Here is an 18,697-nt window from a genome sequence, read left to right on the forward strand (position 1 = left end):
GGGAGACAAAACCTTTTTGGTGGGATATACGATGTCTTTTTATGGGGACAAGCTCAACAACCACGACACGAGAAATTCTACTTTCTTCAACTTCACCTTCTGTGGGTAGGGTGAGGTTATCTATAGATTTAAAGAGGGTTAAAAGTGACTGCAGTCACTCAGAAACCAGGATCTGCATGTCCGTAATATATAGTGACATGTTTAACCCACACTGGTCACTTCAGCCACCTTTGTGGCAATTAATAAAAAGAACAGACACTTTAAAATCTTTGTCAGTTATCAAAGGTTACTCTGCACTTTTATCCTCACATGATACCCTTAACTCAATTTATATATGACTGGGATCCCTTTCAATTTTAGGCTAATGTTCTTTTTATATTTATAATATTCAGGATAGCTACACATGCTTGATTACCTTTAAAACACTTACCACGATTCCATTTAAAAATAAATGAATCCCATTTAAAAGTGACTTGTCCCCATCTTCTAGTATTTATGGACAAGGACATATGGGGCTGATTTCTCTCATTATTAAGCAGCATGTCTGAGACTTAAATCATTTAAATTATTCATTGACAGCAATTGGGCTACTCATGCAAACTCCCACTTAGAGAAGGAGTCCCAGTGATAGGACCAGTGAAGTGGATGAAGATGGCTGAACAGATTTTGGGATGCACTGAGCACCCACAGATACTGCTAACTTTGATTAGGGTGAGGAGTACTTTTGAAAATCTAGGCCCACCTTCATTGATAAATATAATTTAACTGGGACTTTCAACACGGTTATTCTGAATGACATTTTCTTCAAAGGTTACCATGGCCAAAGTTCTGAGCGGTGATCACTAGTAGCTGAAGGAATATGAGTGACTGTGCACTGATTACCATAACAAAACCCAAGCCTGCTGCAAGACGTTTCTAGAGCACCAAGTTACGTGGGACCTTCCTTTTCAGTGTGGGTTCAGGGCATTCCTGACAGTGCCCAGACACAAGGTGGACATCTCTGCAGAACCTGGGCTATGAAAGCTTCCATGAAGAGCAAAGCTGGCTCTAAGCAAATGAAGAAATGCATCTCCAAGCATCAGAAACCGCCCATCCCTAGTACGAATACTGCTGTTCCAGCAACATTAAAATCTGAGACAGGAGATGGATAAATCAACTGCACTGTTGAGCTTGGACTGTAATAGTCCAAATGACAAAGGCTGTAATCATTTAAAACTCTGCTGTAAAGAGACTTTCCGGCCTATCACAGACTACTCTGCTCTCTGACCACCTCACCAGTGGAAGACCTTGAACTAACTGTTAGTGTGTTTTCAATTAGTGGAGTCAGAGAGAGAGAATAGGAATCATCCTTCATGGAAAAAAAAGTTATGGTTATTCTTTGCAACATTTTATTTTTAATTAAAAAGACATGTTTCTTGCTCTCTTCAGAATGAGCCCAAGAAACATTTTAAATCATTTTCAGGTCACATTATAATGTACACATTGCAGCTGATTTCACAGCTATGTGGGCAAATTACTATTTTTCTGCACAACTAAATCATTATCAAGGTAACAGCAGACAGTAGCATCACTAACATCTAGCAGTTACAACGCATTTTAGGAAAACATGGTCTAGCTCTTGGAACAGGAAACTTTCATATTTCAGCCAGATCTTTCTTCCCTGCCCAGCCCCACCTCCGAGCCCCAGCATGTACCAGACTTTGTCCCTATATTTTATCTTGATGGTAAAGATTTTGTTTTGTTTCTTTTTCCCCTAAGAAAGGCAAAAGGGTTAGCAAGTCTTTAAACTCCCAGTTCTTAAGGCTGTTAATATTTCACATTGCCAGCAGGGAAAGGAATTAAAACTGCCAGTAGCTATCCAGATAGATTTTAAAATCCCCTTCCCTCCCCCTTCTCCCTGCCTCCCTCAGCTTCAGAGGATATTTTCCCCGCAAATTGGTTTTAAATTAAGGAAGGTGATGAAGGCAATGTGCCATCTCAGCATTTTCCCAGGTGCACTTAATCTAATTTCATTAAGGAGATCAGGACAGATGATCGCTACAGTCGAAACATTAAGTCTGTCCATTTTTGTATAAAAAACCATTAAGTCTGTCAAAGTGTCGGCGGGTGGGCTGTTTATTATTGGAGATGAAGGCGCGCTTTGCTTCCCCAATAAACTGTCAGGAGTAGTAAACCACAAATTAAGTCAGCTGCTGCCAAAGATTTAGGCAAAGATCTCCAACTAATTTTGACACAGGTGTGGGAAAGGCCACAGAAACAGAGGCCGCAAGTCCGTCTGTATGCTTTGGAAACCACGTCTTTTGTGTGTGTGTGTGAGATGCTTCAATCTGACCCATCGACGAGTGGAAGACTGGGCATCAGTGGATACGATTAAGCAGAACTGCTGATGCTTCTGACACTCCAGACACAGTGTTGATGGGAACCATGCACTGCAGAGCCCAAACCGCAGTTTACCTTTGCTTTAACCTGCACTAATCCTGCTGGGACTCATCGTCTTGTCTTACACAGACAAGAACTTACACAGAATAAAAGCTTCATTCAAGCCACTGCTCTGTTTTGAACTTATGCACAGCTTTGACTAAACGTAAAATCACATTCCTCAGATAATCATACAGATATCATACAAAATTAGATGAAAGCCATCAAAATGCAGAAACTATGGAATACTATATAAAAAACAAAGAAATCAAGTGAAGCTTTCAGATTGAATTTTCAGGCACTACAAATTCAGATGTGAGCCATTTGCTAAGAAGAACACCTTACTTCTCAAGAAAAAGGAAGCTGGGTAGAACTCCGTACTAAAGACCATCAGGAAAGGTTAAAAAGTATAAAATACTAAGTGGGATTACACAATCTTTACAGTACATAAAAAGAAATTAATAATCACTAATATGGAACCGGAGTGTTATTCTAGCTGGAGCTTCGTGATGAGGGAAAACTGCTGTGTTTGCAGGTGACGTGTCATGTACTGCTTTGAGCATCAAGGGTGGGCAGAGCAGAGGAAGGTTCATTTTCCCATCCCAGGTGGAGCGAGGGGAAGAACGGAGCCCACTCCGCCGGCAGAAGCTTCTGCAGTGCTGCAGGGATTGGGAGAGAGTGGGAGAGGTGGGAGGAAGCCAACCTACACCATGAAAAATGCCTGGCTCAACCCTGGGTAGGCTCAGAGCTGAAGGCTTGCAGGTGAATGAAAGACCAAGACTTTTCCTTGCTGCCTGGGAAGAACTGCTGGAGCCAGCGTGTCTGTACCGCAGCCAGCACTAGAACTAAGGGGTGACCCTGCAGGGAGCAGAGCGAGGCTTATTCACAAACATTTATTTTAATCTCTTTCGCTCTGAGTCTTCTCTGTCTCGAAAGTGTCTCACTTTGGTTTGTGTTTGTGGAAAGCTGGGACTCTTGCTCTTAGGGACTCCTGCCCCTGAGGACGTACAGCAAAGGCTGGGCAGCACCAGCTGAAACATCTCCCCTGGCTCAGGGTGCCATGGTAAGCCCCTGACATTGCAGACAGAAGCAGCAGTTGATAAGCAGCTGATAAGTGAAAACAGCAGCTGGTAAGTGTTAGGAGACTCACCTAGGCAAAAGAATACCCATTTCAATCACGATGCTTTAAGTAAGGGTGAATTCCCAAGCAAGGTCAGGCAGATATTACTTGTAGTCTTTACTACTGATTCACGTGTTGTTGCTGCCTCTTACATACCTGGAAAACTCCTGTAGTGAAACCTAGTTTGGATTTTATTGCAAATAGGACCCAGAAGCAAGAATCATTGGAAAGCTACAAAACCTGAAGTTGACTTTACGCCTGCACGGGACACACAGTGATGTGTACTATGCTCTTCTGTATTATTTAACCTGATAAAACAATTCTCAAATACAGTAATGAGAAACTTTGCAAGCCAAATGGGGGCCTGCAATTGCAGCTCTTGGAGTATGCATCCTCCAAAATTCTCATCTTCTTGGTATCTTCATGGTTAATTAAATAATCTAATTTAATTAATTGAATTGCCTAACTCAATTGTCAATTCCTATCACCTGCCTACTATGTTATGTTCTATCTGATCACCTTCCAAGGAGTTACTGCCATTGCACAGGTAGCTCTTTGGATTTATGGATACATTATAGTGGTGTTTCTTGATGTGGGCAGACAGCTGTACAAGATCGCTGTCTTCCCTGTTGCCTCAGATGTTGAAAGTACCTTCACAAGGTCCCAGGCAAGATAAGAAAATGTTCATGGATGAGGAACTGGAACAGGGAGACGTTAAACAATAGAGAAAGCAGAGAGCTAGAGACATGCCAACTGCCAGCAACAGAACTGGTATTATCCTGTCTTGCCCAAGAGCTCTCCATAAGATCTCTTCAGTCCTTTTATGTGAGTTAATGATGGATTTTTGTCAGCAAACTAGAAGGCTCTTCTCATTGTTTGCTCTGAAGGTTTTTTTTTCTACATTTTCAAGAATGAATATGGACACCACAGACTGTGATGACTCAGCTTGTCATATACAGACTAATGCACTTAAAATTTGAGGTTTTGTCTGTATAAAAGAAAAACACAAAATCTCAGTAGGAGGGGAGAACATTAGTGCTGAAGCTTTGAGTCTGTTTATGTTTTAAAATTGCATTCTTACTTTACTTAAATACGAAGGTCAAGAAGGGCCATTATTACTAATACTTTTTACTGGATTGCAGACCCTCTTGTTAGGAAGGACAACTTGTAGGTCTCCTTTCCCTCTGGAAGGGTTTACAGGGTGTAACTCAATTGCCCCAAGTCTCAGTGGGAACCTTTGTGTCTGCTCCGTGCACATGGTGGGTGGAACGACAGAAGCCGAGGGCATGCCAAGGCTCTCCCCCATCTGGCGTTTCCCAAAGAGCGACTGAGTGAACTGGGTATGCAGTGGGCTTGCATGATGCTATTTTGCTGGTAAATCTGTTCATGGAGAATGATGAAACAAAATAAATTCACTGAGTGGTGAATTTTTGTCTTCCTATACTAGCAACAACATCACGTTTGCCTGTTTATAGCACCCGAATCTTTCAAGGGCTACAAGGTTATTTTAAATTCAGTATTTTCATATTGTTTAAAAAGCAGATCTGTTTTTAATAACAACATGCAGCTCGTCTGTCAAACAGAGACTTTCTTTCATTAAGAGAACTAACCACCTTTACCCAGTTATTATTATATGGCAGTCAGGTTTCTCACTGGTTTTCACTTCTCATCACTGGGTTTTAAGTCTGTAAGAATTAAACCTTAGAAGAAACACTGATTCTGTGCACACACATGCGTATATATATGCTATACTACTGCATACTGCTAAGCCGGCAACACAGCCCAGGCACACGCTTCTGCAACTGCATTCAGCATTGCTGTCTGTAAGCAAGAGCATCCTATGGTAAAAGGACCAGTTACACACTGCCTGAAAACCCAGCTGGGAAGTTACTGGCAAATGGAGACTTCTCATTCCTAGTCACAGCTGAAAACTGTCATAGACTGAAGTGTAATGCAAACAGAAGTGCAAATACTGCCATGTGAAAGCCCTTGGTTCAATTCCACATTTGATCTCTCCCTTCTGCTGCAGCCAGTAAGAATTGGGATCACTGGAAAAGTACCAAGTTTCATTTCTCATCTGATGATTGACAAAACCAATTTGGGGACCTTGGCCTGGGCAGGCTTCAAAAATAGCAAATAACTGATTACCTGAACTGGGAACTAAACTTTGAAGCAACAGATATACCAGATGGAACCCACTTTTTCCATTGCTAGACAAAATGTGAGGAGCAGGGAAAAAGAAGCCTCCAGCAATAGTGCTACCAACAATACACCCTGTGGACTTCAAATGTGTAGCACTGAGGGGTCCAGGGACTGAGGCTGATTCCAGCCCCATGAGACAACACATTGCTGGTGAACTGGTGCATTGACAAATGAGGCCATGAGAGCAGGAGTGTAAAGATGACGCAAAACACACAAAAATTTGGATCGATGTAGGATCTTTGGGAATGGACGCTGCACAACTTGGCTTCCTTTCCCCCACTGAACTGCACTTCAACTTCCAAAGTCTTTCACAATCCCCTTCCCTAGATCTCACCTTCCTTCACCACCAGCTACCTGACACAGCTCTTCCCTCCTGGGCTGCAGCAGCTTTTGCCCACTCTGCTCCTGCCTCTGTAACTGCTGCTGTAATTCTAAGCATTGTTAAGACCATCTTCCCCGAACTTTTTCATCTGGTGTCATGGGGCTTTATCTTATTTCTGGGTAATCTCATACACGAATACACATACACAGTGTGACCATTTCCACTAGAGTGACTCCCAGATCTCTCTTCATTACTTCATCCTTTTCTCCTGCTGCCTAAACTATGATTTTTCCTGTGGGCTTGTAGACACACTTTCAAGGTCAACACAGCTGAAATAGAAGTGATAATTTTACTCCCCAGATCTTCCACACAGTTTACTCTCCTCATTGCTTCCACTCTTATCACTTCCACCTCTCACTCAAGCCCATAGTTCTCAGCGCTCTTTGACTCACACCAGGCCCTACAGCTTGATATCCAACCTGTGTTTAAGTCCTGTCTATCCTTTTTCTCTGTAACATAACGAGCATCCTCTGTTCATCCACACAACCAAGTTCTTGGTGAAGCTCTCACCTCACCTTTCATTTACCATTTTATCCTTTCCCCTGATGATGGCAGATGTAATTGTGTCCTTGTGCCAAGGAAAAAGCTGCCGCAAGATCATTTTCCTAGTCTGTGGCTTTGCTCCCTACACAGCTTTCCACTTCCTGAATTGCAAACTATCACTCTTCATGTTTTGACTCTTTCACAGCTTATCTCTTCTTCCCAACACCAACACTATCCTCAGTATCGATGTAAACCCTCTTCTCTCACTGGTCTGACCTGATCACCCTTGTTAAACTTTCAAATAAGCACCTCCCTACTACTCACCACTGTGCCTTTCAGTACAGATAATACCTCCCCATTCACAGCCATAAAGCCACCTGATTTTCCCACTCAAATGCCTCCTAAAACCTTCCCTTTTGCCTTAACACCTACAAACCCAAAGCTGGACAACACCGAGGCTGCTGACATACTGAAACAGTGGTACTGTTAACACTGCGCAGCCCATTTATCTGGGTCCCTTCACTGTCTCTAATCTCATCCTCAAGTGATGAGCTGTTCTACATCAACATGGCATGTGGCAGGATGGGAACCCAGCCTGTGGTAGAGCAATCGTAGCACTACCGTGCTGCTCTTCTCCCATGCATCAAGTCCTAAATTGCACCTGCTCATGCACTGCCGTACGCTTCCAGGCACCTACTGGGACTCAGAAATTAGCACCACAAACAACATCACGGCAAGGCTGAATTCACATCGCCACAAGCAGGGCCTAATAAACTCACTGTGCTGTTGCAGAAAGTGGTATGAAAACACTGTTTTAGAAACCTGACTTCCAAATCTTGTGCTTCCACCTTGGATATAGCTTTACCAGTCTCAAAGGTTGCTTGCTATAGCTAAAACACAAACTACAGAACAAATAAATGGTAAATAGTGATTCAGCTTAGAAATACAGTGTCATTTTTTGTACATCTTACTTAGCACCACATTAAATGAAGGAATGCCTGATACGTAACCCCTGATTTGGAGAGCTCACTTACACTGCGGGGCCATGTAATTAAGCTGACAACCCACAATTTTGCACACAGCAGACAGAAGTCCAAGACTGAAAGAACATGAACACTGAATTACTTTGAAAGGAAGAAATAGGCTTTTTTTTTTAATGCAATCTTGAACACTGTTATTAAAAAAAATGAGAGCAACATTTTGGAGTAACGAGCAGAGATTACTCATTCCCTTGTTTTACACAAGTTGACTTTTGGCTTTCTGCAGAACGCCATTTAACAGAGCACATTACCAAGCTGCTAGCCACTTTTCACAGTGATGCTAAAGCAGGTAAGAGACAATAAGTGGAACTGTTGATGGTTTATATTACTCTATTATGTTAATGTTCACTAAAGTATGCCATAAGCTCTCTCATTACATGTGTATAAACCAATTCTCTGTGGTGTTATTCCTGTGCTAAATGCTATAACTACATAAATCTTGAATTAATGGAGACTTTATAGTTCCTGAAAATGAAGGGTAATTGCTATCTGTTAATGCTGTTGTTGCTATTAAAGGAAGTATATATTTTCAGTAACAATGTTTATGGACCGTGAGCCCCACATCACGGCTATTGCACAGTGCGGAGATGGTGTAACACGATTATCAGACTAACTCCCTTTCTCTCCCGCCTCCCTCACAAAAGCACAGTATCATTTCCACAGCTTCAACAAACTACCCCGCAATTCTCCTAACAGTTGCAGAGTCCAAACCGATGTCCTTCAATGAACATACAGTAACAGAAACAGGATTTGCATTTCCATCTCTGGGAACGCATGATTTGCTAAGTTTCTTGCTTGGTTAAATGGCTGGACGGCTCACTTTATTAGTTTGGGTATTTCGAACAGTTCTTCGAGAAGCGTGTGGTGACAGAATGATAGGTGTGAGAAAGTATCATCCCACTGACTTCCTTTGAGATTTCAGCAGTGATGCAGAAGTGAAAGGCTATACTTGGCCAGAGACAGTTCTAAGAAAGTAGATGGGATGGACAAGTCCCCAGCCTTGAGCTGCTGTTCTCAGATTATTAAAATCAGCAGCGCACTGTTTGGAAACACTCTCACAATCTGCTGTTCAACTCTACCTTGCACTAAAGTAATGGCTCCTTCAATTCTGATATACTGTACGTATGACTGACTATGCTCAATTACTTTTCTCCCCTGGAGTCCTGCACAGCACTGTACAAGGAAAAAAACAAAACCATCAAGAGTGTGTTTATATTTTTCAATGCAGTGAGGGTAAAGCATTAATTTTACTCTAATGCCTATGTTTTAAAACATTAAGAGCTCAATAGCCCATATACCTATGAACTAAATAAATAGTGGATAATTATTAGCATGGTACAGAGAGAGAAGTAGGAGGTGGAAAATTTCAGTTTTGCTTCTAGCTCTATCACTGACTCGGTTTGTACTTCTACGTGAACTTCTTTTTTTTGTGCATTCCTCATGAGTTATATACAGACGACAGTGATCCGCTGTTTATGACTAACAAAAAGTGTTATGCAAATCAAAAGTACATTAGTAATTCCTGCCCTGCCCTTCATTAGTGCCAGCGCGCGTAGGTGTACCTAGAGAAAGCTGCTTCTTGCTGACCAAGCAGGAAAGCAGGATTGTTCTGTGGTGCTGTGAAATGAAGCCGACCCATCACATAATTTGGGAAGCCTGATACCGGGCTAGACAGAATGTCGAATGCTCCATCTGGATGCAATAGCCAGAGAGTGTTATTGGAAGATACATTTTTCCAACACATGGAAGGGGGAAAAAACTCTCTTCAGTGTAATCCCTCAGGACATTCATGCCAGTATTTTTATAGCTCCTAGTTGCACCAGCCAGGTTAGTTTTAGAGAAATACTTCGCGTGTTTCCAGGGGAGTATGTCAGGTATCAACAGAGAGAGCCAGGCTGCCCTTGTGTTCCCCAAGTGAACACATTATGGCTGTGAAACGTTTGAAGCCTCTTCACTTCAACCTTGGTGAGTTTACATGCATGTGCACACGTCTTTGCTGACAAGAAAAGCAATCCTACTTAATTCCAGAGACCTATTTAATAGAACCGATGTCATATGTCTCTACAGATCAGGCAAGAGATAGAAAGATGATGATCTTGTGCTGCTCTCCTTATGAAGAAAAGAAATGTTGCTATTATTAAGGTGGAGTCACCTTAAGGAGCAGGTAGCTGGGAAATATGTGAGCCTAGAAGGTCAAATTACAGTTACAGATATGTAAAGAAATGCCATATAAGGAACACTATAATAGCCTTTCATTTGCTGTAAAGGACAGTAGGTTACCAGCCAAACACAATGCAGCTTCCTCTGAAGGTAACCTCAGATCCCACAATCTGAAAGCTAATCAATGTTGTTCAGATTTCAATTTCTTCTCTACAAGGTGAAGTCAAACCTAATCTAACAAATGTCAGTCTCAGATGTAATGCTGCTAGCTGGGTCTACTAGTGTAATTTAGATAATCATTAATAGCATAGCTGTATAATAAAACTACATGTCACTTACAACTTCATCTGAGGTTTGACTGGCAGATCTTTAAACAGTTTTCTAAGTGATTGCTTTTACTTTCTTTGATTGGGCAGTCTAGGAAATGTTTTAACCCCATGGTATCTAAGCTTTTAGGGAATAATTTTTCACCCTTGCCACCTCTGCCATCAGCTCTGCTGCTGTGTAACCTTGTAAGAAGGGGGGGGTTGTCATGGTTTCAGGGAGTGACTTTATACATATATACACATATATAAAACAAAATATGTACAGGATCTTTCATTCAACATCTATGATTTAAATGTTTTTCTTCGATCAAGCCTCCATCTCAAAACACAGCTTTTGCAACACTCTGGAGATATTTGGTATCTGATGGGATTTTTAAAAGAAGTTGAAGAAAGCTTAATGCTTCCCAAGCGCTAACCCTACTAAAAAAAATGAAAAAGACTTAACCAGAAGAAGCTTTTAGTGTAGTCTCTTGAACTCATGGTAACCTCTGATGTATGGCTGCAGCCAAGTGTGCTGCCAAGGAGATGGGGCTATCTGAAGTCAGCCTTTACTTTTGTAATGCTGATCCGGTAGAAACCTGCATGCCACAGCTTCTCATGAATGAATGCAAGAGACTGGACAGCCAAAATATAATTAAAGTTTGATGAAGATCTAACCTGAGACTGCCAAGTTTGATCTGCCAGAACAGAAGTCAGCAAGGGATACTCTGGTCTTTTATACATTTGATGCTCAAAAGCATGGTGCAACTGTTGCTATGTATTGGGCCTTCTCTGTTTTCCTTGCAAAGGTGAAACAAGAAATCCCTATACAAAACCACACAACTACAACCTTTCAACAACCAACCTCTGCATCCAAAAGAAGGTCAGAAAAATCATTGCTCTGTGATAAATATGCATGCAACATGACAAAACACTCTGTTACCACACTGCCTTTGAGGGTAGGTACCAGTTGTTCCATTTCTAAACTGATTACGAAATTGACATCTTCGGAGGTTACTATAAATAAAATATAGGCTCCCGACAAGTTATTGGAGGAGAGTTCCTCTGAAACAGCACTAATGCTATGACTCGGGTCTCACCAAATGCTCACATAATAATCAAGACAGACTATTATGTTTCTTTTCAAATGGGAGTTTCTTTTCTGTAAACAAAAACTAGCGCAGATCACAGAATACCTGATCCAACGTTTTTTTCATTCAATTATAGATATTTTTAAATTTGACATGAAGACTGGAGGAAAAATATTATTTTCAAATTCATTCTTATTTTGACTATGAGGGAATTTCCAAGCTAGTAACGCACATGAAAGAAGAAAATTCAGTCTTACCTTATCGTCAATATCACTCTCGCTGTCACACTGTGGATTAGAGAGAGAAAAAAAGATTTTGAGAAACACCTTTATGTATAGGGATCTTTCGCATCATCCTCTTAAATCTTTAGGATAGCTGTTCATGATGTTCTCTGTTCAATGAAACACACTTTTGATGTTTGCAGTAATGCCTTTTAGATTGCTAGCATAAACCAGACAAAGCCAATTTCTCTCTTATACAAAAATATGGTATACTCTTACTTGGATGTGGGAAAGTGAACTTTAAACAAAAAAGAAAATCAGCAATGCATTATAATAACAACTGTAAGATGAACACCACAACAAAAAGCATGCCTTTTTATCATCCCAAATTGTGGAATATATAGTAACAGTTTTGCATTGCTTCACCTTGATAAGCACTTTGTCATCTAACAAGGAAACTGTGAAACTGGCAATCAATTTCTAATTTAATGAGTGGTACCAAGAATAGTAATTAAAATACATCATAAATTCTGGTACATTTTTTAGTTTGAACGAGATCACGATCCCAGGAGGAAGTGTTTACTTAAAGAGTTTTAGAGTGTAGTCTCTTACAGCCTCTGAAAATGAAATGCTCTATTTTCACAAATGATGGGAAGATAACTTGAGCACTGAACATTTCAGGACATGCACATCTTGTTGGCTGGAGCTGAGAAAGATTTACGATTGTGAACAAAAATAAATCTCTTGGTGTCTGTCATACTGACAAAAAGTGGCCAGTGCGTTTCATAACTTTTGTGTCCAATGGGAATTTTCTCCGTCAGCCAGCAGCTGACGGGGATGGTCCGGGTAGACTTCCGTAACTGGTGGCACCCTCTCGAGTTCACTGGTTCAACAAGAGGGGACTCTGCAAGCCAGCAATGACACAAGCTACAAATGTGGAAATGGTCCATGAAAATGCATGTGCTTCGGTGTCATGAATGTAGAGGAAGGAATAGATCTGTTTGGTCATTTTCTCCAGCTCCTGCTCCTCATGGAGCAGGGAACGGGGATCTTTCCTGTCACAACTATCTATCCTAAAGTTACAAAGCAGAAATTTCAGCTGTGACATTCTCAGTTTTCCGCAGATTTTTGAGAGACTATTTAATCTCTTCTTCTTCTACTTGGCACATGAAATGATTGACCCCAAACACTTGAGGAACCTTTTACTCTTAAATTCTCTGAAATACACTGAGCACATGAAGAACCACGAAACAGCAGAGGGGTCTCCCATGGCGATTCTACAGTGAAGACTGCTCAGCTTTCCAACTGACTCCTCATTTCCATTTAACTGCAGTGGAAATGCTTGGTTTAAGGCACCTATTTTTCTGTTTTTCTATAGTCTTGACTAAGCAGAACTCTCTTTCAAAATGAAACTGTGTTACACTGCCCCACCTAATCCACGGCACTGTTTAGAAGGACGCGCGCAGGTCTAACTGTATCTGTAGCCATTCTGGTGAAAAAACAGAACCTGAAGCAAAAATGGAAGAAGCTACAGGAAGGCAGGAAGGACAATGCTCTGCAGGGGCCGGGGAGCAGTGGGTGGGCACGTCCTACGGGAATAACCAGTGTTAACGTCAGCAGACTGCATTAAGCCCTAGACAAATACTTTGTGCGTGGAAGGCAAGAACATCACATAGCCACATCTTTAGCAAATACCTTCCCATAAGCCATCTGTGCCTTTTTTGGGGACTTCTATTCCATCACTAAGCTTTATGAAAATTATTATAGGAAACACAGTTTCTATTTTTTCACAAAACAGACACTCACATCAAAGCTAAAATCAGTCCTGATAAATCATCAGCAGCAGCCATTTGCTGATTTTCCCAAACCCATGCCATGTAACCATGAACTATTAGAAGTCCCTGCTCCTGGCACTAATTGTCTATCACCACCGAGACACGCTGAAACAGGTTTGCTGGGCAAAGGCTGCCCCAGTACCTGCTGCATTTGCGCTTGCTCAGGACAGTGCTAATTCATGCTGACAAAGCAACACATTCATCAAAAACAAGGTGGGGGGGTGTGGAAGATGCAGTCACAGCAGTACGCTTGTTGTTATTTACACGCTCTTGAGAAATGCCAGCTGACTCAAGGGAAGCCTTTCACCTCCACCTGGGGGGGCTGAAATCAAGTCAGCGTGCTACGGGGAGTGTGCATTCCCCCAACTTACTAGCATAATTGAGTGGGTAACGAAGACCAAGTTATTTTACCCTTTAAACCTGGCCTACTCTAAAGCATCCTAAGTTACCATTTTAATCATTGTGCTCGTTCAACCTGCACGCTTATATTTTAGAGGCAGAATATTTTGATGATGTGATTCAACCTGCACAGTTCAGACTAAAGCTTGTTACAATGGAATTACACCTATCACAAAAATGGCATAAAAATTAGTACACTCAGCCCTGTGTTGCTTAAAATTGTATGCTTAGGCAGCAACAATAGAAATTTTAATTCTTACAGGGACTTAAAGAATGACACACTGAAGCAATAAAAAAATCAAATAAATTAAACTCAGAAATATATTAACTAGAAAACATTCAAAATTATCATTAAAAGTCAGGCACTTTTGCCTATGAGCCCTGGTTTAATAAAACCACAGTACTGTAAACCTTAATAAATTTAGCTTAAAAATATTTGAGAGCGGATGTAAACAATTTTGGGGAACTTTAGTAACCATTATTATTCAAATACAGCGTATTTTGGTCTTGCTGTTTTTGTAACAAAACTTGTCTTCCTATTTCTTACTGCATTATGATATTTTAAAGAAAGAGGACAGGCTTTTTCTTGTTAAAAGCAGATAGGACCTCAAAAATTTGTATGCCTATAGCGAGTATAAAAACCTACTACGGATGGTTCGCATTACTAAAAGGTGCAGAATTGCTTTATTTAGATGCCTAATTTTGCTTTGTATCAACGTGCAACTTTGTCTCATGAAGATAAGTGAAAGTTGCAAAAAGCCAGTGAACCATCAAATCCACACGCTGAATTTTACAAAGGTACGAATGAAGCAAACATCTGCTCTCTGAGGATACATTTTTCCCCATTGAGGATCTGTAAATACTCCTTAATTAATTGTTTTTAAAATGGAAAGGACAGCAAAGAATTTTGTTTAATTTTAGCTTACATCTTCCTTACTTTAATCATGACCGCGCCAGTCTCGCAGCCGAAGAAGCCGGAGGGGCTGTGGATGCAGATCCACTGGCGAACACGGCTCTGTGCGCACACAGAGCCCACCGTGCGACTGCAAGACGGGCGCTTTAAAAACCACATTTCTGACAGCAAATTGCATAATTTCTTGTTTGCCTTATGAAATAGCTGTCGCCTCCCAGCCACGTAGGACTCACTCATGGACACAAACTGTCCCCGTATTGATTCCTACTATGTGGCTCTTAAACCACCAAAATACAACACGTTAATCCACATGAGAATCAAGTCCCAAACTGACCCAAAGCTACTAAGCAGTCTAGATGATGAGGGATTGTGGGGGAAGAATTAACACACCATTATTTATAAAATTTGCACTTCTGCTCAACATACAGCATCCTGGAAAGTAAGAGCTTGAGACTCATGGCTACCAACCCACGTTCATCTCCCACCGACTTCTGAAGAAAACACAGCCAGCTTTGGTGAAAAAAAGCCCCAAGCTTCAGAATTCACTTAGGTTTTCTTTTTTTTTTTTAAAGAAACAGGCTCCCACATTCGCATTGAGAAACAGGAACCCACAGGCTGCTGAACACGCAATGGCACTGAAAAAAATGATGACAGCAAACCAAACCCGCCCAGACAGATCTGCGAAAAACCAGAACCACTGTCGACCCCTTCCCTTCGGGGGTGTGTTAAAAAACACAGTTTCAATGAGCTTTTTCAGCTTCTGTGGTAACAGCCTCCAGCCTCTGCACACCCGCTCTTCTCCAGCCTCCGCCCCTGCGGAGCTCTGGGTCGACAAAGAGAGACGGAGGCTGGTGCATTTCATTGCTGGGATGGCTAAACGAATAATGAAGTCATAGGAGAAATTTTGGTTTGACCCAGAGGATTTTCTGCGTCTTAAAAGACAACTTATTCCGGCCTGGTGAGGAGGAGGCCGGCGGCGGGTCCTACGAAGGCCGTGCAGGCCAAGGCTGCCCGGCTCCTCTGCTCACCTCCCACGCAGCTGTTGTCAGAGGGACAAAAGCCCTTGTCAAAACAAAAAAGTTAAAGAAAATGTGGAGAATGGCAACTGTTGACAGCTACGGGGGCTCATTGAAAGACAAAAGCTTCAATTACCTGGATTTTTCTAAAGGCCTGTTAACACTCCTGGTCTATAAGCGAAACTGTAAACAGCCATTGTGCTGGGTTCATAAAGGCTCCTAAAAGGATTATTCACTGGGTTGTGCCAATTGCCTCTCAATTCCACCAAGAATGTTTGCAAAGCCGACCCCTAATTGTGCCGCTTTTTGGAAACAATTTCTTGCAGTGACAGATTCCAGTCAGAAAAAAGCCTCCCGTGAGGCAAAGTTCAGCAGAAACAACACGTAATTCAGGTGGAATGGGCTCAGTGCACCGTAAAAGGCCTCGCCTCTCCCTCCTCCTCCCGCTTCGGCAGACGTGGTACCTCCACCCGCCATGACCCAGCACCAAAAGATCACTGAACTGGCCGCGGGCTCCCCGGGACAGGGCACGACCTGCCGGCTGCTGCCACCTGACCGTGCTGTGGAGGGAGGTTCAGGCTCCGGCTGAAGCAGGGCATGAAGCGGTGAGAATAAATGGTGCTTTCCTAATCCCCACCTAAGCACCTGCAGCAACTCCACCATCCCCTCCATCGCACCTGCTCCGCTGCTGCACCCGAAAGACCTGAGGAATGAGAGACAGAGCTCCTGTACGTGTAGGCCAGGCCCTGCGGATTCTTTTTTGTTTCGACGGCTGACGTGGATAATTCACGTTTCAAGACCCCCCTCCATCGTGCCTTTCCCACCAGGCAAGGAGTCATGATGTGTTCCAGTACTTGCTTGTACAAATCATCTCAACGGGGATAAAGATGGACTTGTGTCTATTGTAAAACACAGGCAGTGGTGTATTTGGAGAAGGGACTACCTGGAAAGGCAGACGCCACCAGCAGCACACCTGCCTGCAGTGAACTGGAAATAATCCTCTAACCCCTCCCTCATCCCAAGAAAGTCAGGGTTGAAACGGGAAATACAAACATTACTCGCTGTGATTCACGTGACGTACAAGCATAAATCAGACCACTCCACGTAACAGCAATAGATAGTGCAGAGGTTTGTGTCACTGCAGATAAAGCCAGATCTCCACTACAAAGGTTTTCTGGTGGACCTACAGTCAGAGGTGTTCAATTAGCTCAGCTGCAGAGTGTTTGAGCCACGTAAGTTTAGTTTTTTGGAGTGCAGAAGGGGAGCAGGTCTGGAATAAGCTGTGCACAGAGTTTTCAAAAAAAGCAGCATCCGCAGAAGAAGCATGTAGGCTCTGCACTCCGGGACGCCTCCATTGGCACTGGGCTCCTCGCAAAGGCATTTAGTCCAAGAAGTGGCAGGATCTATATTAAAATTGTTTGTATTGTGATTATGGATGTTTTCTGGTAAGTTTAAGAACTGTGAAAACATCCTTTGACTCTATGCCTATTCCCAACATTTTAACTTCCAGATCACCCAGTTTTTCTTCACATAATAAAAGCGCTACATTGATTATTGATTCTCACATAAACTGCCACATGCCAGGAACCAGAGCTCCAAGAAACAAAACCAAAACCAACCCAAAACTCACAAGACTGCAACAAGATTGGCAACACTTGGGTGTTACATCGTGAGTTAGGTGCAGAGAAACACTGTTATCTGAAACGGGGCCACATCCTCCAAACCTTTGAGAATTGCATATAAGTCACCTCAGCTTATTCACATAAACCCAGTATCCTCTATTCCACCCAAACCCGGAGGTTTACAATCCAGGCCGTGCCTACACAGCCTCAAGGCTGCAGGGTCCTGTTGTGCCAGCACTATACGGCACAGAAGTTACAGGTTCCTGCCCAAACAGCTGACAGAAAGCCTTGTTTTCCTTTGCACACAAACACACATACCTACAGATATTATTTATATTATGATTAAGCAGACAGTGATAGACATCTAAGCCGTCTGGGTGAAAAAACAGATCTCAGCCCTGAGGGATATGTAATCTAAGCAGTCTACCTGCAACTAAAACTGTGTGAGGAAGTATAAGGACAAAAGAGGAGGACAAAATATTAATTATACAGTCTATAAAATTACAATGCAAGCTGGCAGGGTAGAATATATATGTAAGAAGTTGCACAAAATATATGAACAGTGTAGATACCTACGGAACCTGTATACCTGCTCAGACAGTCCCAGAGGATGGCCATGTTACTGCTATCTTATTATTTCCAACCATATTTAGTTACTGAATTTTCTTTTAATAGTGAGGCTCAGGGAAGCATTAGGCTTAAATCCCGGGCTGTTAATGTTTCTTTTAAAGGAAGAAGGAAAATCAAGCCTATTTTTCAGAGCCCTCCCCCTCGCCCTGTCCTCCGAGCTGAGTTCCCGGGAGCCGCTCGCAGCAGCAGCGGCGCGTATGGATGCGCGCTTGTGTGTGCAGGGGGAGGGTGTTGTTTCCTATTAAGTCTGGCATCGGATTCATGTCTGCAGGGGCTTGCTTAAGATGATAGGAAGAGAGAGTTTTATCATGAGCCAGACTGACAGAAAAGCCTGCTAATGGGACTTGAGGCATACACAGGAAAGAAAGTGCCAAAACATTAAGCTACCGCCAAGTGTCAGAGGGCCACTGATTTATTGCAGCAATTTTGCCACTGTGTCCTTTATAAGGTCCCACAAGTCCTTCCTCCTGGCAAGAAGCTGTGAGCTGCTGCAGCTCGGGGAGAAGTTTAGATCCAGAGCACAGAAAGTGTCCAAGCGAAAGGCGGGGGCCGGGGGGAGGACGGAAATCGAATGTTGACTTGAACTTGCCCCAGGCAGCAGAGTCCTCTTAGCTCCACTGCCTCCCTGACAGCTTGATGAAATGAGTCAGGGCCTCCCTATGGCTAGACCAGCTCCGGCTTCCAAGTGCCGGGGTAGAGCTGTAAGAAACAGATTGAGCCTCAGGGCAGCAATTTTTTTATTTTTTTTTTTTCCCTTTCTCTCCTCAGCATTTGGCTGGGGGAAGGGGGAGGTTATGAGCACTACAGATGTATAGGCTGAGCCTTTGTCTGTGGAGGGGGAGGGCGAGGGGGAGAGAGAG

At 42.6% G+C, this 18,697-nt stretch overlaps 1 protein-coding gene across 22 annotated transcripts in view; it reads right to left on the reverse strand.

Moving 5' to 3' along the window:
- FBRSL1 (fibrosin like 1) overlaps positions 1-18,697 on the reverse strand; it is a 544,864-nt gene that overhangs the window by 170,892 nt on the left and 355,275 nt on the right. For all 22 annotated transcript variants that reach the window (XM_074606379.1, XM_074606373.1, XM_074606392.1 and 19 more), the window contains one exon: positions 11,459-11,488. In XM_074606379.1, the coding sequence (XP_074462480.1) occupies positions 11,459-11,488 (30 nt within the window). The remainder of the gene's footprint in view (positions 1-11,458; positions 11,489-18,697) is intronic.

This window comes from Larus michahellis, chromosome 13, assembly GCF_964199755.1.
Source record: "Larus michahellis chromosome 13, bLarMic1.1, whole genome shotgun sequence".
NCBI classification, from domain to species: domain Eukaryota; kingdom Metazoa; phylum Chordata; class Aves; order Charadriiformes; family Laridae; genus Larus; species Larus michahellis.